This window comes from Athene noctua, chromosome 1 (genome assembly GCF_965140245.1).
Source record: "Athene noctua chromosome 1, bAthNoc1.hap1.1, whole genome shotgun sequence".
Classification (NCBI taxonomy): Eukaryota; Metazoa; Chordata; class Aves; order Strigiformes; family Strigidae; genus Athene; species Athene noctua.
Genome location: NC_134037.1, coordinates 201,430,817 through 201,449,313, shown reverse-complemented (window position 1 = coordinate 201,449,313; position 18,497 = coordinate 201,430,817). Strand labels below are relative to the sequence as shown.

The following is an 18,497-nucleotide window of genomic DNA, read 5'->3' as shown; positions in this document are numbered from 1 at the left end:
GGTAGAGAATATGAAATTTATCCAGAAGACAAAAATTGTATATAAATAGCACCTCGTTTCCCCACCAACAGAGAAGAGACAAACATTCTTGATCTATGTTTAGAAATTATAGCTATTTTGGATAATCAAGGAATCCTCTCCCATTGCTGTTTTCATCTGATGCTGATTTTAATGCCTGTCTTGATCAGCCCTCCTTCCTCGTTCCCTTAGGAATGAATGGAACAAGGCAGTTTCATGATAGAATTTTCAAGGGAAACCCCAACAGTTTTTTTGTTTAATGGAAGCACAGAATTTGAAAATAAGAGAAAGGATTAACTTCCATATGCTAGAGAAGAGCAGTAATGATTTTATTATCTAGCTCATTTCTACAGTTACTCAGTTCACTTCTGTTCCTGCCTCCCACAGTTTTCACTCCACATCCTTTAGCAACTTGCCTACTATCTTTTTTACCTCCCTTACAAAAATTATTTTTTGCATCTTACCTCCTCTAGTTTTTAGTCCTGTCCCTGTTTTTCATTGCACTTTCTTTCCAGTATCTTAATACTCAGTATTTCAGTGTTTTATCTTAATTGTCCTCTTTTTCCTTCCCTATCTCATTATATCCTTTCGTACTGTGTCCATCTGTCTGAACAGCAACATTCAACTATGGAACTTCTAACTCATTTCCTTCCTCCAGTACCTGTTCACCCCAAACTACTACCTAATTCCCTGACATACATTCCATAGGAAGTACTCTTCCTTTTCTTTTTCAGTCTGCAGGTGTTGGGGGAAGGTGGGCTTCTCGAATTTTTCCTTCATCATAGCTGCCTTGTGTCCTGGTTTTGGCCAGGATAGAGTTAACTTTCTTTGGGCTGAGAGGGAGCACAGCTAGAGGGTCAGGCCCGGATCGGTCATTTGAGTATTCCCTATCATTTGATGTCATGCCCAGTATATAGGCAGACGCCTGCTCTCTCTCACAGCCCATTTTTCAGTTTCAGTTTCCAGGTCCGAGCGGTGGAATTTCTGGTGCAGCTGGGATAGTTGCGGGGGGCAGGGGGCTGTGTACTGGTTGCCGGTCAGTGAGCCACTGCTACATTTTACCTGTTTGGATTTACTATTGTTACTGTTGCTTTGTTACTACATTTTTTAAATTCAATTTAGGAATTTCTTTTTTTTTTGTTCCTCCTGTTTCACTGGGGAGTGGATGTGGGGAAGTAAACAACTGGTCACATGGTGATTGGCTACTGACTGAGTTCAAACCACTGCACCTTGAGACCACTTTCCCTCTCCTTTTACAATCACTGCAAAAAGGTGAGAATTGCTGAGAGCAAGAATTCTGTGCATTGTTTCGTTAGCTAATAATATGGTCACAAAGGAAGCAAGGAAGTTACTCGTTGCCTCATCTCACTACTCCATGGGAAAGCACTTGAGTATAAGAAGAAATTCATCAGAGTTGGAAGTCTTGGTGCATTTTTGTGCCCAGTGTGTCCTGGCAGAGTAAGATCAGAAAGTAGAGTGAATTTGTAGAAAATAGAAAAGTTCTAATTACAAGGGATCCCACATGAGCCTAAGAACTGACACTCCTGGCTAATAAAACACCCCCCTGGTAGAATCTTTCTCTGCTGCCTGCAGCCTCAGTCCTGTCTTACCCACTCTGTTCAGAGAGCATACAAATACTGTTTCACAAGCCTTACTTACAGTCTCTTGCATAGGCCAGAATACATTGCACAATTTTTGGTCTTGTTTATCCTGAGATTGAGAGACGTTGTCTTAGTACCTCAAAGACATGTATCTAAAGTCAAGAGTTATCAGAATAGTGGAGATGACAGTCATGACCCTTATTCATCATTTTCCCCTTACACATTGAATTTGTTAAAAGAATACTTGTCTCTGGATTAATGTCCAATCATTTCTAGATGAAATTTAGGCACATTTTGGTGGTGAAGTTTGTTGTGATGCTGAGGCTGGACAAGGAGGGGACTATGATCCAAGAGACCTTATTTGTGGTGCATGCTCTGACATTCCAGGGGCTCAGGTAAGTAAAGAACTCGCATTCATGTTTTTATTTCATTCTGAAGCTCTGAGTACCTGAGCTGTACAATAGCTCACAGTGATTTGTAATTGTATGTATCATGTAATATTAATGCATACTACAGAAGGTAGAAATGTGTTGTGCAGATTGTTACAACACGGCTACTTCATTTATCAGTGCTTGTTTTCTTTTGTTTAGATGTGTCCCAAGCATGGTACAGATTTCTTGGAATACAAATGCTGCTACTGCTGTTCAGTAGCATTTCTGCAATGCTTGCCACGACGATTTCCAAAGAATGACAAGCATCCCTAAAGAAGAACTCCCACACTGTCCTGCAGGTAGTATTCTTATAAAGCATTCTGAAGTCTGAGATTAGTAATTAGTTCTAACTGATATTCTTACCTTTTCTTGGTGATGAGTTCTAGGAAAACCACATGGTCAGTTATACAAATTTTAAAGTCAGTACCTTGAATAAATGAGTTTGTTCAATTCATGCATTTGATTTTTTGCTTTTCTGGCAATAATACAGGCAATGTCATCACCCTGATCCTTCAAACTTTAGGTACTTCGATACAGAAAGGCATTCCAATTTACTTACACCAGTTCAGACTCCAGATGAGATTCCTGATAGAACCTCAGAATTGTTTCTTACTGCAGGGTGTAACTCTTGTTCATCTTTATGGATTTTGCTTTTAGACTGTTCTAATTTCTCCCCCAGTATTAACAAAACCTATTTTGTGATTCTCCCTATAAGCTTTTTGACTTTTCTGCTTTGAATTAGATTTGAAATTACACGACAGTTTATTTTTTTGCCCCTTCAAATACCAACTCAACAATTCAAAATTGCCAGTTAAAAACCAGTGAATAGGAAAAATAGCAAGTTTTTCTCTACTTCCCCCAAACTGCAAGGTCTACTGTCTCTTTTCTTTCTTTCTTCACTTCTTCATGAACATCATCTGAAAATAAACTTAAAATTTTATATTACAATGCAAAATGGAAGGCTTGCTCTCAAGCCAAGTGCCTATTTAAAAAACCCAATAATAATCTTTACACGGTATGTAAATAAGCTAAGAAATCTTCACCTATGGAACTCCTGTTTGCAAAGATGTAAATGTAATTAAGAAAATGGGCATATTTATAGTAAAAAATATAATAGGCTGATGTTTTGTAATCAGAGTAAGTCCTCTGGAAGTTCAAAGATCAGGTTGTTTTAACGTTTTGACTCCAGCAATCCCTCTTTCTTGAACACTATTTTTAATGGATTATGATTACCTAATAATAAAGGCTAGTATTATATGTCAAAACCTTTATTTTACTTGACCAAAGAAAGTAAATAAGAGACTATTCATACACAGACACTCTGTTGATCCACATCAGCTCTTACTGCAAGTCTTGTCTTCTATTCATCCTTAGACATTGTGCCTGAAATTCTCTCTGCATACCTCCTTAATTAATTTGACTTTTTAAGAAAAAGTTTTGTGTCTGGACAACATATTCTTACTTTTTGGATCATTTCCAGCCTTCACTGGGTCCCTCAGTGCAAATCAGGATTTTCTTAAAACTAAGCAAATTCACAGATTTCTTCCTTACTTCTCCTATTTTCCTGTCACTACTGTTCTTCCATGAGAATGCCTTTGCTTAGAGGGTCCATGCATTCTCCTGTCCCCTGTCTAACATTCTACATACTTTAATAACAGATGGGGGCAGTTTCATCCACTGATCCGTGCAGTCCATCTACCTAAGTCGCCATGTAAAAGAAACATCTCAAAAGAAAACCTGATCTGTAATGCCTATTTTTAGTAGCAAGATTCTTTTTTTTTTACACTGACCTATGCAATACAGCATTTCTTATTCAACATTCTAAATGTAAATGTGCGAAACAGTAACCAAAAAGAAATACACACCATCTAAACTGTACGCTGATTATTATGCTACATACAAATCTGCATGATTAGTTTTTAGTTCTAACTAGAACTGGGGCAAAATACAAAATAAAACAAGCTAAAACAGCATACTGCATCTGTAAGGCTTTTTTTATGTGTAAAAAAGTAAACCTTCAGTTTAAGTAAGTATAAAAATACATCTTCAGTACACAGTGTACTGAGGAGTCAGTGAAAAGAATAACAATTTTGCCGGTAACTTAGTTCTAGATTCCACAGCCTTGCATAGTTTTGAGAGAACAAAGAGACAAATGTGGAATCAATACTTCTTAAATACATCTGTGTAAATAACATTTAGATCTCAAAGTGAGGTATTAGGCAATGTCTCAAGAGTTTGCTGTAATTCATATATGCCTTTGTTTCTGTTAACTTTCCTAACCAGGATCACCTAAAATACATACTTTACTAAAACACTTTTAACTGTGTGGATGTGAAGACAAACTCTTTTCATTTTTTACTTGTAAATCAGAATATATGGCATTACACAGAAGCCAAATCAGTTGAAACTGAAGTACTGTATTTCACATATACCAATTTGCTATTAGAATTATTAGAGGAAAAATAATGCACTTTCAGTATATACTATTTCTTGTATACAAAAAAACAATTCTGCTTTTTAACAATTTATATGGTGGCTTAAGAGAAGTGGTTATTACATTTTACCTATTTAGTATATTTCAAATAAGGGAGCTCCTAATGTTTATACTAACTGTGAAAGATAAGAATAAACTTCCTTTCAATTAGCCTTTCATTTGACATTTCCCAATTCTTTTTATGGTAATTTTTTATATGAACACTACCACAAAAAGCATCAAAGAAACAGGTCGGCCAAAAATTGGTTCTTTGTGATCAGCCCAACAGCAGTTTAGTTTGATACCAGTATTAACATAACAAGAACTGAGGCCTCAACCTTTCTCCCCTCAAAGTTAATGTGTAAATTTATCTAAGAGTAAAAATCAGAAACTAAGCTTCGTGCTTTCCAAGAGTTATCTCTTACCAAAAAAAAAAAGCAGGCAGACTTTAAAAACGGGTTTTATTTAGTAATTAACAAAAAATACATTGGATATTTGGGAATTAATCTTACATTACTGAAACAGCTTATGAAACATTTTTTAAAAGGTAAACTGCTACATAAGTGTAAAAGCCTAGCCTTGTCGCACTTCATGGTTTAACTGTAATGAACACAAGAGGTCATTACAGTTTTTAAATAATTGATTTGTATTTTAATGATATATAGGTCATTATCAATTCATTAGCACCTCAATCTGAAGTTTAGGTTCTATTTTGCACAAAAAACCATGGGATCAATGCAATCTCGTAAAATCAAAGTGCTACTGAGGCTGTATGGGGCTCAATACTAAAGCCGGTGTAAACAAATTAAAATCATACAAAGTTTATAAATTACTGAAATCTATAGCATATGGAATATCCACAAAACTATTCCACAAAAACATGAATGTGATTTTTAAATTGATAAATAAACAATATGTTAAATAGCAGAATCTCCATAAAATAGTAAATTATTGCCTCCATTTTGAACAATGAAGGCAAGCACTTAATAGCTATGAATTCTCTTAGGTAAAATATCAGATCTCTCCAGAGACCTGTTGGTGAAGTAAAAGACTTACATTATTTATGTTGCGGTGTTTTTTTTCCTCCTCCAACACAGCCTAGCATCCTCTTGCTTCTGCAAGTATAATTAAAAGCCTTCCTCTGATTTCAACAATACAGTGTAACTCTTTAGCCAGAGTTAGCTTTAAACGGACATGAAAACACACAAAAAATTTAAGGCAACCTCATAATATCCAAGTCCAACCACACCAACCAGAATGCTTTTGCTCCAAGCTTAAAAACGACTTTAAATTAAGTACTGGCTTTCATTTTTTGCAACTCCTTCCTCCACTGACTGCGTTACCCACAGCTCAGATACGATTTTAAATTTTTTCCCAAATGTTCTCCTGAGTGCTTTCATCTGTTTTACCCGGGAATGATCTTCCCCTATAACAACATGAGAGACACCCTCTTCAAGGTGAGAGACCACTTTTGCACCATAAAAACGGAGCTCCAAAGCTCTAATTGATAGCATTGTTCCATGGATTTTGGTTCTTGGCTCATTAACAACATTGTAACAGTCCACATAAATAGTGTTTCCTCTGAATATACTGAGATGACAGCTGTTCCATGAATAACGTTCTTCTAACTCTGCAATCATGTCCAAGGGCATCACCTTATGGTCTTTCATTCTCGAGAACAAGTCCTTGAGTTGTGCAACATCTGTGTCTGTCATGTAGCTGTCTCCATAACAATCATACTCACGAGCAAAATGTTCTTTTGTGTCAGGACACATGTGAATCATAAAGGCTGGCTGCCAAGGCACCAGCATTTTGGTTTGAAAACACTGAAGGAGCCACTCTGCCCTCACCACATCATATTTGTTGGAGGCAATGATGTTTTTCACTCTGACATTCTCAGCTCCTACAATGACACAGTAAGTCTCTGGCCCTGGGTTCTGTACCACACTACCACCACATTCAGCTATTCTGCTTTCCAGCTCAGACTTTGAGCATTTTCCTGTTCCTGTCATAACACAAAATTCAACATCTTCAAATATATTTGAAACCTTGTTTACACTAGAAAGATCAGGAGCTTTAAACTGCTCAGCTATTCCAATTACCTTCTTCATCTTTGATACAGTTTTCCTTTTTTTCTCTTGCGGCTCATCATACTCATCTATATGAAGGTGCTTAGATGCCAGCTTCCCTTCTGCTTTGCTTCTGAGATCTTCTAACATGTGTGAAGTCATACACTCGTACCATTCTTTGTCCTCTCTTATCTTCTCAATTCGGGGGAATCTCAAAGTACAGTCAGTTTTGTACATATCACTGTTAACAATCTCGGCTGCCTTGATCTGAACAACGACAGAGTTGCAAGGTTCAATGTACATTTCAGGTTTTTCAGTTCCACACAAAATGTTACAGGGAGGGTCCTTCCTATGGTAGGGTTTCCAGTGCTTAGCCAGTTTCAAACCCAGATCATACAATTCCTTCATAGTATAGCCAGAGCCAACACGACAAATAGAGTGGAAAACAGTAGGTTTTTCGTTTGGAGGGGGTGTCTCTGCAATAGCACACAGAAAATGAGACATCATTCCACCACGTGAGCCCTTCCCCCAGTAACCACCAACAATTAAAAGGTCTAGTTCATCCATCAGCCCATTGACATATTCTGGCTTGATTTTTAACCAGCCTTCTCCACGTTTGTCAGGCTTGTATGTGGACATGGGATCTTTCACCATAATTCCTTCCTCTCTGTTATCTATTGCTTCATTTAAAGCATCAATTACTTCTTTTCTTGTGCTGGCACTTTTTTTACGTACAACATGTATCCTGCCAGTTATTGGGGTAAATACACTACTTAAGATTTCATATCTTTTGCTTAGTACTTCGTGCCCCAACTTCTGATTGTTAACCATCAATACATCAAACACACAGAAGCAAGTCTGCAGATCAGAATCCTCTACCATTCTTTTTATGTCAAATCTGTTTCCTTTTTGCATAAAGGTTTGTGTCTCAGGATTGTAAGCCATCATTTCACCATCGAGAATGCAATTTTGTACATTGCTTTTAAATACATTATGAATAAATGGTGTTAATGAACCATCAAGCGGGGAAGCACCAAACTGCTGAGTATAGTCAAACCCATTTCGGGAAAAATATTTATACACATCTCCATCTTTGTGCATCTGCATACGTTCACCATCCAGCTTAGTCTCTATGTAGAATATCTGGTAATTCATTTGTTTCTCAATTTGCTGGACATCAGCAATAGCAGCAAGCATTGGTTTAAAGGCAGAAAATAACATGATAGAAACATCACTAAGTGAGACTGAGGGATCATGCAGTTGTCTACAAACTTTTTCCAAATCAGTTGTGACATTGTGTAATTCAACAGCATCAGGGTGAAAAATGGAAAATATAGTCTGTTGACTAACACCAAGCCTTAGATCCTTTATAATCATCCTGATGAGCCACTTTTGTTCCAGTGCTGTGCTCTGGGTAATTAACTGAAGAAGACTTTTCTTTAATAGCCCCTTGTTTTTAGCAGCATTATTATTAGCTATCACATCTAAGTGTTCATTGACTTGTTCTATTGTCAGTCTGCCTTGTTTTGGGCTCCTAGGTTTTAACACAAAGTATGCGATCATTGCAAAATCTCCAGCATCTCCACGTGAGCCAGAAGGGGTTCTGTAATTTAAAAGCTTTGCAGCATCTTTTCCATCTTTTGGTAGATTAAGCAGTTCAATATACAGCTTTGCAAGCATAGTTTCTTTAATTCCGTATGCCATCCTTTCTCTTTCCAACTGTGGAAGAATAAGTCGCATAGCTGGATAAAAAGAATCTGTGACATCTTTCTCTTTTTGATGAAGAGCATCATGGAATTTTCTCCAGGAATCCAGAAATTCCCTGAAGTACTTGATTTTCTCCGGACGAGATTTACACGTCTGTATTCGCTCCAGAGTAGAACACAGATCTGCAAAAGGCACGTGAGAGGCGACAGTTTTTTTAGGAGGAGGCTGGGAAGCTGGTGTGGAAGCCATCAAGTGTCCGTTTTTCACTAAGAACAAAAAAAAAGTTTATATTTGTAGAGAAAGAAAATGCCAGCACGTTATTCTGTCTCAAAAAAAAAAAAAATCTCTAATTAGTATTTACTGATTTTCTCATTTTTCTAACTAGAATTTTACCGTTATTTTTACTTAAAAGTCACCAGGTGGTACTGCTGTCCATAGTTATGGCGGAACTCAGCAGCCGGGCTGCGGCACTGACACAAGGCATCGCCGAGACGAGAGGGCTGTGAGGCAGGGAAAGGCACCGCGCCCCCCTCCCGCTGCTGCGCAGGGGACGCTCTCCTCCGCCCGAGGAGGAGACGCTCTCCACACAGCCCGGCCCCGACACCGCCTCGCCCTCGGCCCGCTCCTGCCGCCCGAGGAGACCCGCCGGGCCCGCCGCTGAGGGAGCTGGGTCCTACGAGGCCGGGTGGCCCCCGCGGTGGGGGCACAGCGGCGGGTGCTCCTCCGCGGGCAGCCTCCGCGCCCCCCGGCTACGGCGCTGCCATGGACAGGGGGCGGGAACGGGCAGCACCCAGGCAGCACCTTCCGCTCCGCACCGGCCGCCCCCACGCCGGAGCGGACCAGCGGGAAGATGGCGGGGGGGGGGAGGGTGTGGAGACGGGAGGACGAAGGCGCGGCCACCCCCGAAGGAGACTTACGCGGAGCCGGGGGCACCCGCGGAGCTGGGGTCCCAGAGGCCGCCCTCCGGCCGGCAGAGGAGGGGCGCCCCGCTGACACGGCGCTGTGTGCCCCCCCGGGCCCAGTGGTTCCGGCCGCGCGGGGAGGCCCCGGCTATGGCGGCGGCGGTGGCGGCCGCGCCTGCGCAGTCACCGCCGCTGCGGGGATGTGCCGGCGCAGCCCGGGAGGCGGAAGGAGGGCGGGCGGCCCCTGGCCCGGCAGCGGAAGCGGCGGCGGGCGTGACTTCCTGCCTGGCGAGGAGCGGTGGTTGAAGTTGTGCAGCGGGGGCTGCGCTGGCCCGAGGCGCCGCCGGCGGCCCCGCCGCGGCCGCGCGGGAGGATGCGGCGGGTGGGTCTCGCCTGGCCCTGGGCCGGCCCCGCCCCGCCCCGCGGGGAGGGAGCGGGGGGAGGGGTAGGTGGTGGGGCCCGGCCCGGCCCGGCCCGGCCCGGCCCCGTAAGGCCGCGGCGCGGGGGGCGAAAGCGGCGGGGGGGCGGCTGGCAGATCGGGGTTTGATTTGGCGTTTGGGCTCCCGCCGTGAGTAGGCGCGGCAGTTCCCTGGGCGGGAGCGGCTGGCAGGCGGGGTGCTGTCCCCTGGGCACCTGGGGCTCCTGCGCCGGCCTTTCGGGGCGTCTCTCCCGAGGACGCGCTGCCGTGACAGCGCCCTTAAAAGCTCCCTCGGGTGCCTTCCTGCGAAGCCCTGGGACGGCCTTTGCATCTTCGCCGCAAGATCTTGCTCTAGTGTTTGGTTTGTCTCCGCTGCCCTATGGAACGATTTCCGCAAGTGGGGATGCCTGTTAAAGATAGGCCGGATGATGGTAACTTTGGTGTTGCTTAACGTGCAAGTGAATGTATTGGAAAGGCTGAGCAGAACGTTTCTTTTTAGGTAAAAATAGAAAGATTTCACGTGCTTGGGAAGTAATGTGTTTTAGAAGCCCGTGCTCACTAGAAACCTAAGGCCCTAATACTGTACCTGACCTTGGTTTCTTCTGGGTTTTTTACACAGTACCATCATAATTCAGACTGTTAAGGTTCATTAAGGTTTGTCAGTTGGGAGGGGGAGTATAATAAGAGTTAAGAGGGAAACGCCTTCAGTTATGAATATGTACCAGTTGATGCATAGCTGTGGAAGTTTGCTGTTTGAAATAGTTAGGAGAGGTGGCCTGCTGTTTTTAAACGCCAGATCTCTTAAATGTCTGACAAAATTGGTCTTATGCTGCTTTTTCCTTGGTTAGGAGTAGCTACTTTGCTGGTTTCACTTTTTTTTTTTTTTTTTTTTTAATGAGTCTCTGTAATATTCTAGTACTAAAAAAGGGTATTTTTCCTGTCCTTACTAAACTTGGAGGTTTTCTTATAGATTAGTCCCCCCTCTGAAACTAATTTTTTGACAGTTTAGGACTTCATATTTCTACTTAGAGAAGTATTCTGAATAAATACGAATAAATGTAAAATGTGTGCAAATTTTGTCTGTCTCTGGAGGAGATAAAGTCTAGGGAAAGGAAGTGCAATAAAGAAACAATCATTTTGTCTTTTGAAACTATGAAATCTGAAGGATTGCAGTGAGTGTTAAAACTTTTTTTAAAGCTCTTTAATGAGAAAGCAGCTGTTAAACACCTGAATACTCTTCTTGACACTGACTTTAAGGCTGCTCATACATTCAAAGTTAGCTTTAAGGAGGCAATGTAAATCTATCACAACATTGTTATCATGCACTATGTGTGTTTTATGCTATGTGTTGTATGTATAGTCCAGGACATTTCAATGTGATACTTGAATTTAATTATAAGATGTTGTTTTCAGGTTTCTCAGATGTTTCAAACAAGAGCTGAGCTTGATAGGAGGAGCATGAACATGATATGTATTATTTAATCAGTAAAGTAGATGTAACCTCTAGGGGTATTGTCTGTTAGCACTTGTTAATTTTTTTTCAAGTAACAGTATAAACAGTAATTATGTGTGTAATTCAAAAGCAATTTTACTCAAAGTTCATAAATGGAATTGTCTTTCAGGCAGAGATGAAGCCTGGGAAATCATCACATCCACAGGTAAATGTTGTATAAAGTGATTAGTGGGTGAAAATAGCACTTTTTGATATTAAAAATGTAGAGAAAGACAAAAAATACGACAGCATTTTTGGCAAATACAAGAGTAATTTCAATTGCTGTTCAAAATGTATGAAAACTTATTGCTAGGTACTTTAAGTATGCATTTGAGTTTTTATGATCTTCAGTTGATAACTACATTAACCATGTAAGAATAGCATTAGGGCACAGCAGCATATTATTAAAATGTCTTGATCATAAAGACTGTTTTTCCTCCAAAATTTTTAATGTTATGCGTGATTTATATTTTCAGTAGTTACTTAATTATGGGATTTGTAGCTCATCTGATAGAACATAGAGGTCTGCAGTAATTCCTGAACTGTGGATTTAGCAGTAGAGATGTATGGATACAGATGTGTATGTGTGCATATCTACATACGTATACATCTGTGTGGCAAAAAGTTGAAACTCATCACTTCCAAATTTAATTTCTGAGAGACAGTACAGTTCTGGGGCTGTGTAAACTGAACTGGTCTTTAATGGCCTTTAAAACAGAGGCACAGTTGAACTGGGCTGCACTGCTGTTCTGTGTTAATGGTTTTCATGACTGAACTTTGTATTTAAATGTTGTCTGTCTTTTCTACTTGTCTCTTAATTTTACAAGCATCATTGCAAAAACAACTTGTAGGAACCACCGATATTGACAAAGGCTAGCCTTTCTAATGCAGCATAATCAGAGGGACAGGAGGAAATGTGAAGCAGATAGATGCTGGAGAAAAGACCTCTGACCATATCAGTGATTAAGAAAACATCATCTGTAAGGGAAGAATAGAGTAGCTGAGTTTATATAGCCTGGAGAAATTGAAAATAGGTAACATATTTAGAGGCTAATAAACATTGAACTAGAAGTAAAGAATTTAAGTTTCTTGGTCACCCTGTTAAGTGTTAGGAAGTATTTCTAGTAGTAGGAGTAGCTAAGTACAAGAACAGCTTTTGTAGGAATTTCCATTAATATAAGAGTTACCTAGGAAAACATCTACCAGGTAAAACTGTATGGGTCTGCTCTTGACAGCTGTGTACTTGTCGCAGCCATTGACTTTCATGACAAGTTTAAAGAACAAAATATCTCCCTTATGCTTGTTTTTGTAGTCTCTAACAGTTTAAATAATCAGCGATTATAAGATACTGTTGCTGTGTAAAATGGGATGTGACTTCTTGTTATAGGAGAATCTTGTCATTGGCGAAGTTATGACAATTACTTTAAATATAGTGCTGCAATGTAATGTTCCTTAAAAAAAAACAAGTGTGTTTTAGTGAAATAAGAATGATTTCCAAGGAGTTAATGTTTTATCCAGAGGATTTGAAAAAGAAATCTGTAGAGAAACCTTATTTCCCTGGATGAAACAGAAGAACTTCCACTAGCCGGCTTGCTGACTGCCCTTGGTTCCATTGTCTTCATCTGTAATACATGGATGATGTTTCATGCCACCTCTCTCTGTAGAGCTGTGATACTTCTAACAGTAGAAGGCAGTATAACTGAGATAATCCTGTTAAATAGTCATCCATTTAAAAACCATAATAACTAGTCATATTTGCAGGTAACAGAAAATGATTTAAAAGTTCTCTTTTAAAAGATGTAAAGGTGTGCACGATTCTTGCTTTAACTGGGACATCAGACAGTTAGGGAGCAAGTCCATAAGTGGTTCTTGTAGTCTAGGAACAGAAGTCTTGTCTAGGAAGAGAAACGGGCTTGTCCAGGTGGCAGGTCCACTCTGTTTCTCAGGTTGACCAGCTTAGACACCAAAGTCCAAATGTATTGTTCTCCCTTTCCTTCCCTGGTCCTCTCCTTTCCCTGATTCTCCTGGTGTCTTGTTAGTTGCAAAAGTTAAGATATAGAAGAGAATCACAATGTGTGCTCTTCATAATTCAACACAGTTTTTTTATTGTAAAATGTTATATTGTAAACGGAAAGGTTTCTAACTTTCCAGCCAACACAACAGTAATGGGAAATGAAGACTAAAAGGAGATTTTATTTTTTTTTTTTTGGGGGGTGGGGGGGGTGTGTACTCTTGCAGTATGTTGAGTAGTCTCAAATCTCATCCATTTTGAAAAGTGTTGAGGAACACCTTATCACTCACTGAAAATTACTACATTAGCTTACCCTTTTTATTTATGTCCTTTAAGTGGAAATTTGGTTCTGCTTGAATCATCTTCTACTGTTCAGGTCAAACAAGATAATGTTTGGAAGGTCTGCTACTTGGGGCTCCATAGAAAGCGTGGTTTGTAGCTTTACGGACAATGAGCTTGTACTGTCTTGGTTTAGACTCTTCTAGGCCTGTGTGCTTGTTTGAGAAGCCACCATCCTTTCTAGTAACCTTTCAATTTGTATTGGAAGGAGGTGGGGAAGAATCTAGGAGAAACTTGTAGTTCTCTAGCTAACAGATTTTGAAGTAAGATGTGAAGTTAAGAAACATGGTCTGTTTCAAGCCTGGAAATAGATGGAACTAATGAAGTTTCAGGTAGCTGTGGAAAAAAACCTTTAATAGTCATGTAGTTGTTCATTAGTGCAGAGTAGTCAGCTTTACTTAAATGTGTATGTGAGTATGAAACATTTGTGGCTGTGTAGTTTACCCTTCCTGCTAACTACCATATGTTGAATTCTAGTTGTAGGATGCATTGGTCTTGCAACTTGAGAAGCAAATTTTTTTATATATACCTATATTTATCAGAAGTAATCACACAGCAGCAGTATCTCAGTAGTATAGCATTTTGATAATATTATCTTACTGAAATTAAAATAGCAGCGCACAAATGCAACTAACATGGCTTTTAAAATAATCTGTGAGTATCAGTCTTCACATAGCAATCCTTAGTGTATATGGGATAGCTAGCTGCAAAACATCACCTTAAGTAAGATTTTTATGGCTTCTTTGGGTTTTAGTAGTTGTTTTTAATGATGGATCACTTACGAATGTCTTGAGAAATAATTTTTGTCGTCTCTTTCATTTTGTAAGAAAGTCAGCAAAACTTATCATAGATAAGGAGAGTAGGGTTTTTTTTACTGTGTCATTATCAGTGTTCTTATATCTTAAAATGTAATGCAGGAAATGTTTGTCAGCTTAATTAGTAAGTTTTCTTACAAATTGAAGTATTTATGTTTTCTGATTACTGTGATTTCTTTACTAGAGAAATGGATCAGAAGAATTTTCATATAGACAATATTTCTGCATACTTGGATGTGGATATTGAACTCGTAAATAATATAGCAAAGTTGGAGTAACTCCTCTCTAGATTACTTTATATTTTTCCATATTTGGAGTAGATTTACTATACAAAAGCTTAATTTCATGTTGCCTTTGGTTAATCTGTGAATCTTAAGATGTAACAACTTATTTCTGATTTATATCTAATTGTTGCATAAAATAATTAGAGATGGCAGTTTTTCCTGTTCATATTGGGTGCTGTCTTATTTGTGGAGTACAAAGGCTGTGACTGCAGAGGTCACCATTTATCACTCAATCCTACCAAGATGGCTTGTGCAGTTGCATCTCTCTCCAGTAGTATTAGGCCATGCAGCTTGTTTTGGTGTGGGTCCTGTGACTAAATTGAATGTTTGGATGCATCTCTGCATGTCAGACTGCTTTGGAGTTAGTTCAGCTTCTGACTGCATTACATCATTTTAAGAGGTTACAATTTAGTGTCTAATGCATGTAATTATTATCAGCTATATAAATTAGCATGTTCTTAAACAAGTGAGCTTGTGTTGTCACTTCCAGGCAGTATGGTTACTGTAGTTCTCATGTAGGTTTGACAGTTTTTGCCTATTTCCATATTACACTTGAACTCAGCAGTGTGAGAGATTCTTTGTATGAGGTGAGAGCATATCTCTTAAGGCTGGAAAGAAGATTTAATCCGTTATTGTTAACATCACTCTCCTCGTTTTATGCTGTGTGTATGCTTTTGTCATGAGTCTGTTTTCATGTTTGGACTTTTCAGAAGTTGTGCTTTTCACTGATCAGAAAGTAATGTAGTGAGTTGACTGGTTTTGGTGGTCTTGTATGAGGACACAGTCTTTCAGTTAAAGAGTTAATATGGATTACTGATCTGATAGTGGAAAACCGTCATTATAAATCAGAACCAATCCAAATACAGCAAAACAGCTGTCATAACTACAATGTGATATCCTACTATGAAGGAGTGTCTGTCTTCTGACCAGTTTATATGTTGCTCTGTAATCACAGTTGATCAAGATTCTGAAAGACAGCCACTAAATGATAGCAGATCTGGTATGCATTGTGAGCCTCCACTGGTTGCAGAGTGAAGTGCAGAGGCTTACTGAATGCTCCTCTTGCTCTTAATCAGAGGCAACTTAGAAATAAGGGCTATTTTTGTTTGTGTTCTCTGGATTCTACAATTACTTATGTGAGAAGCTTTGACAAACTGGTGATACAGTCTGTGTGGTTGTTTTGTTGGTTGGTAGTGAAGACTGAGGGAAAGCATAAGTTATGGTCCCAGTCAACCAATTTTCTAGTGCTACTGATGGATCTTGCCTGCTGAAATAATGTAAATGGGATTTTGAAGAATTCTAAAGCTTTTCACTGATGATTGCTTTTCTGCTTGTTTTGGAGTTGAGTGGTTTCCAAAAATTCAAAGGGCATTTGCCACCCAGTTTGATATTTATGCTTCAATGTATTGACTTGCCATTACTATTCTGCAAGTATGAATGCTTAAATCACTTCATTTTTCTTTTACCTATATTTATACATATATGTTTGGGGTTTTTTTCAGGATTTACTTGGAGTTAAAGATCACTGACTTCTACAATGGAAAAGTCATGGATGCTTTGGACCTTTGTTAAAAGATGGCTACTAGCTTTGGCTTCCTGGTCTTGGAGTCTCTGCCGTATTTGTCTTTTACCCTTGATAGTAACTTTTCACTTGTACGGAGGCATTTTACTACTTATATTAATATTTGTATCAATAGCAGGTATATTATATAAATTCCAGGATGTGCTGCTTTATTTTCCTGAACAGCCCTCTTCATCACGCCTTTATGTTCCTATGCCTACTGGTATACCACATGAAAATATCTTCATCAAAACCAAAGATGGAGTTCTTCTCAATCTTATTCTGCTGAGATACACAGGAGACAATGCAGCATATTCTCCAACCATCATTTACTTTCATGGGAATGCAGGCAACATTGGCCACAGGTTGCCAAATGCTTTGTTAATGCTGGTAAACCTGAAAGTAAACTTGATTCTTGTCGATTATAGAGGGTATGGAAAAAGTGAAGGAGAAGCAAGTGAAGAAGGTTTGTACTTAGATTCTGAGGCTGTGTTAGACTATGTGATGACTCGATCTGACCTTGATAAAACAAAAATTTTTCTTTTTGGCCGTTCCTTGGGGGGAGCAGTAGCTATTCACTTAGCTTCTGAAAATTCCCATAGGATTTCTGCCATCGTGGTGGAGAACACCTTTCTTAGCATCCCATATATGGCCAGCACTTTGTTTTCTTTCTTTCCAATGAGATATCTTCCTTTATGGTGCTACAAAAATAAATTTCTGTCCTGCAGAAAAATCTCTCAGTGCAGAATGCCTTCTCTCTTCATCTCTGGGTTGTCTGACCAGTTAATTCCGCCAGTTATGATGAAGCAACTTTATGAATTATCCCCAGCTCGGACTAAGAGATTGGCGATCTTTCCTGATGGAACTCATAACGACACTTGGCAGTGCCAGGGTTATTTCACTGCACTTGAACAGTTCATCAAAGAAGTAATAAAGAGTCACTCCCCTGAAGAAATGGCGAAAACATCATCTAACGTAACAATAATATAATTGATACTCTTCTTCTTCGGGGTGGGGTGGGGGGAGTACCTGCACTGTACCTTGATTTGTGAAAAGTGGTAAAAGAATGTCCATTTTTTAAATGTATGTCATGTCTGTACTTGCCTAAAGAGTGAAATTAAACTTGGAAAGGTCTGATGCTTTATTAAGATGTTCCAGATAACTTTTACATTTGCAGCATTGTAAATGAACCATTTTATGTCTTTCTCATACTTTTTTGGTATCTCTGTCCATATATTCCATTTGTTTGACATGTACAACAGATGCTATTAAAGGAACTTGCTACAAAAGTAGTACAGAATGTATTAGTTCAGAACAATGGGAGGCTCTTCAGTATTCACTGCTGTATGTATGAGCTTTTTGGAGTCATGGTTAGCACAATGATTTGTTGCTTCTCTTAAGAGTTTATTTAAAGTGTGCCATGCATGAGATTAGTGTTTTATTCCTTGAAATTTTATATTATGCAAGGTTGGAAGTCTTTAATGTGCTAAATAATTTAAAATAACATTAATGATAGAGTATACTTGCAGGTATTCTGTTCTGGGTTGTTACTGGGTTTTATGATTATGCATACATATATTTCAAACTGCAACTGAAGAGACACTTTCCCTGTTTTCATTTTACTTTTTGTATTCTAATAGTGACCAGAAAGTGTTACGTGCCTAAACATCACGGCTTCAGGATTTCACCCAGGCAATTTTCATAGAAAACTGAAGTAACCTTCAAAAAGAGAGCAGTGCAATCTAAGCTCATTTCCACCCCAAGCTCTCCTCTCTAATGTACGGGCAAACTATTTGCTGGTATTAGTCTGCTTGTGCATTTGAGGTGGGATTTCCCAAGGCAAAGTGCGTGGTATGATAAAAAGGAGTGTCGTACAAGGTAAAAGTATGTATTTGTGTTAGATTATTTTTTTTTTAGTCTGCTGTAGTGAAACGTCAGTGCCCTTTATTTATACCTCCAAAAGAAACCAATCCAAATAATTACCAGTGATCACATATTAGAGATTAACGTATACAGTTGTTACAGTAAGGATAATAAAAATGAGCAGTGCATTAAATTTAGTAGATCTAAGCTTGCTTGGTTAGACCTAAATTTGAAAGAGATGACACTTATTTTACTGCTTTTACCCATTTGCTTGCAAAGTCTTTTACAGTTCTGTTGTACCATGTGGAAGTAGCCTAAGAATCAGCAGAAGTGACTTTTCTGTAGCTTTTCTGGGATTTTTTTGAAGCTAGTATCACCGTTTCAGAGCCAGCAGTACTTAAATTAAGAGAGAGTCTGATTCTGACTGAACGTTGGGATTCTTTTTTTTTTTTTTCTTTGTTTGTTTTTAGGAGTCCTTATCCTAGATAGGCATATCAAAATTGAATGCTGTTA

At 39.3% G+C, this 18,497-nt stretch overlaps 2 protein-coding genes across 7 annotated transcripts; one reads left to right on the top strand and one right to left on the bottom strand.

Annotated features, from left to right (window-relative positions):
• Window positions 1–4,967: 4,967 nt before the first annotated feature.
• Window positions 4,968–9,341, bottom strand: LIG4 (DNA ligase 4). 3 transcript variants are annotated; one of them, XM_074910544.1, is made up of 2 exons: window positions 9,217–9,341; window positions 4,968–8,481 (listed from the first exon to the last, which is right to left on the bottom strand). In XM_074910544.1, the coding sequence occupies exon 2, from the start codon at window positions 8,330–8,332 to the stop codon at window positions 5,810–5,812; it is 2,523 nt and encodes an 840-aa protein (XP_074766645.1). In that variant the 5' UTR covers window positions 8,333–8,481; window positions 9,217–9,341; the 3' UTR covers window positions 4,968–5,809. The 3 variants fall into 3 exon arrangements, with proteins under 3 accessions (XP_074766645.1, XP_074766628.1, XP_074766637.1); XM_074910527.1 differs by having other exon boundaries at window positions 4,968–8,565; window positions 9,217–9,327; XM_074910536.1 differs by lacking the exon at window positions 9,217–9,341 and adding an exon at window positions 8,693–9,060 and having other exon boundaries at window positions 4,968–8,565.
• A 132-nt stretch (window positions 9,342–9,473) lies between these two features.
• On the top strand, window positions 9,474–17,112 carry ABHD13 (abhydrolase domain containing 13). Of its 4 annotated transcripts, none has more exons than XM_074910457.1 (3): window positions 9,474–9,583; window positions 11,242–11,277; window positions 16,063–17,112. In XM_074910457.1, the coding sequence occupies exon 3, from the start codon at window positions 16,098–16,100 to the stop codon at window positions 17,109–17,111; it is 1,014 nt and encodes a 337-aa protein (XP_074766558.1). In that variant the 5' UTR covers window positions 9,474–9,583; window positions 11,242–11,277; window positions 16,063–16,097; the 3' UTR covers window position 17,112. The 4 variants fall into 4 exon arrangements, with proteins under 4 accessions (XP_074766558.1, XP_074766578.1, XP_074766587.1 ...); XM_074910477.1 differs by having other exon boundaries at window positions 9,474–9,646; XM_074910486.1 differs by lacking the exon at window positions 9,474–9,583 and adding an exon at window positions 9,745–10,050.
• Window positions 17,113–18,497: the final 1,385 nt, after the last annotated feature.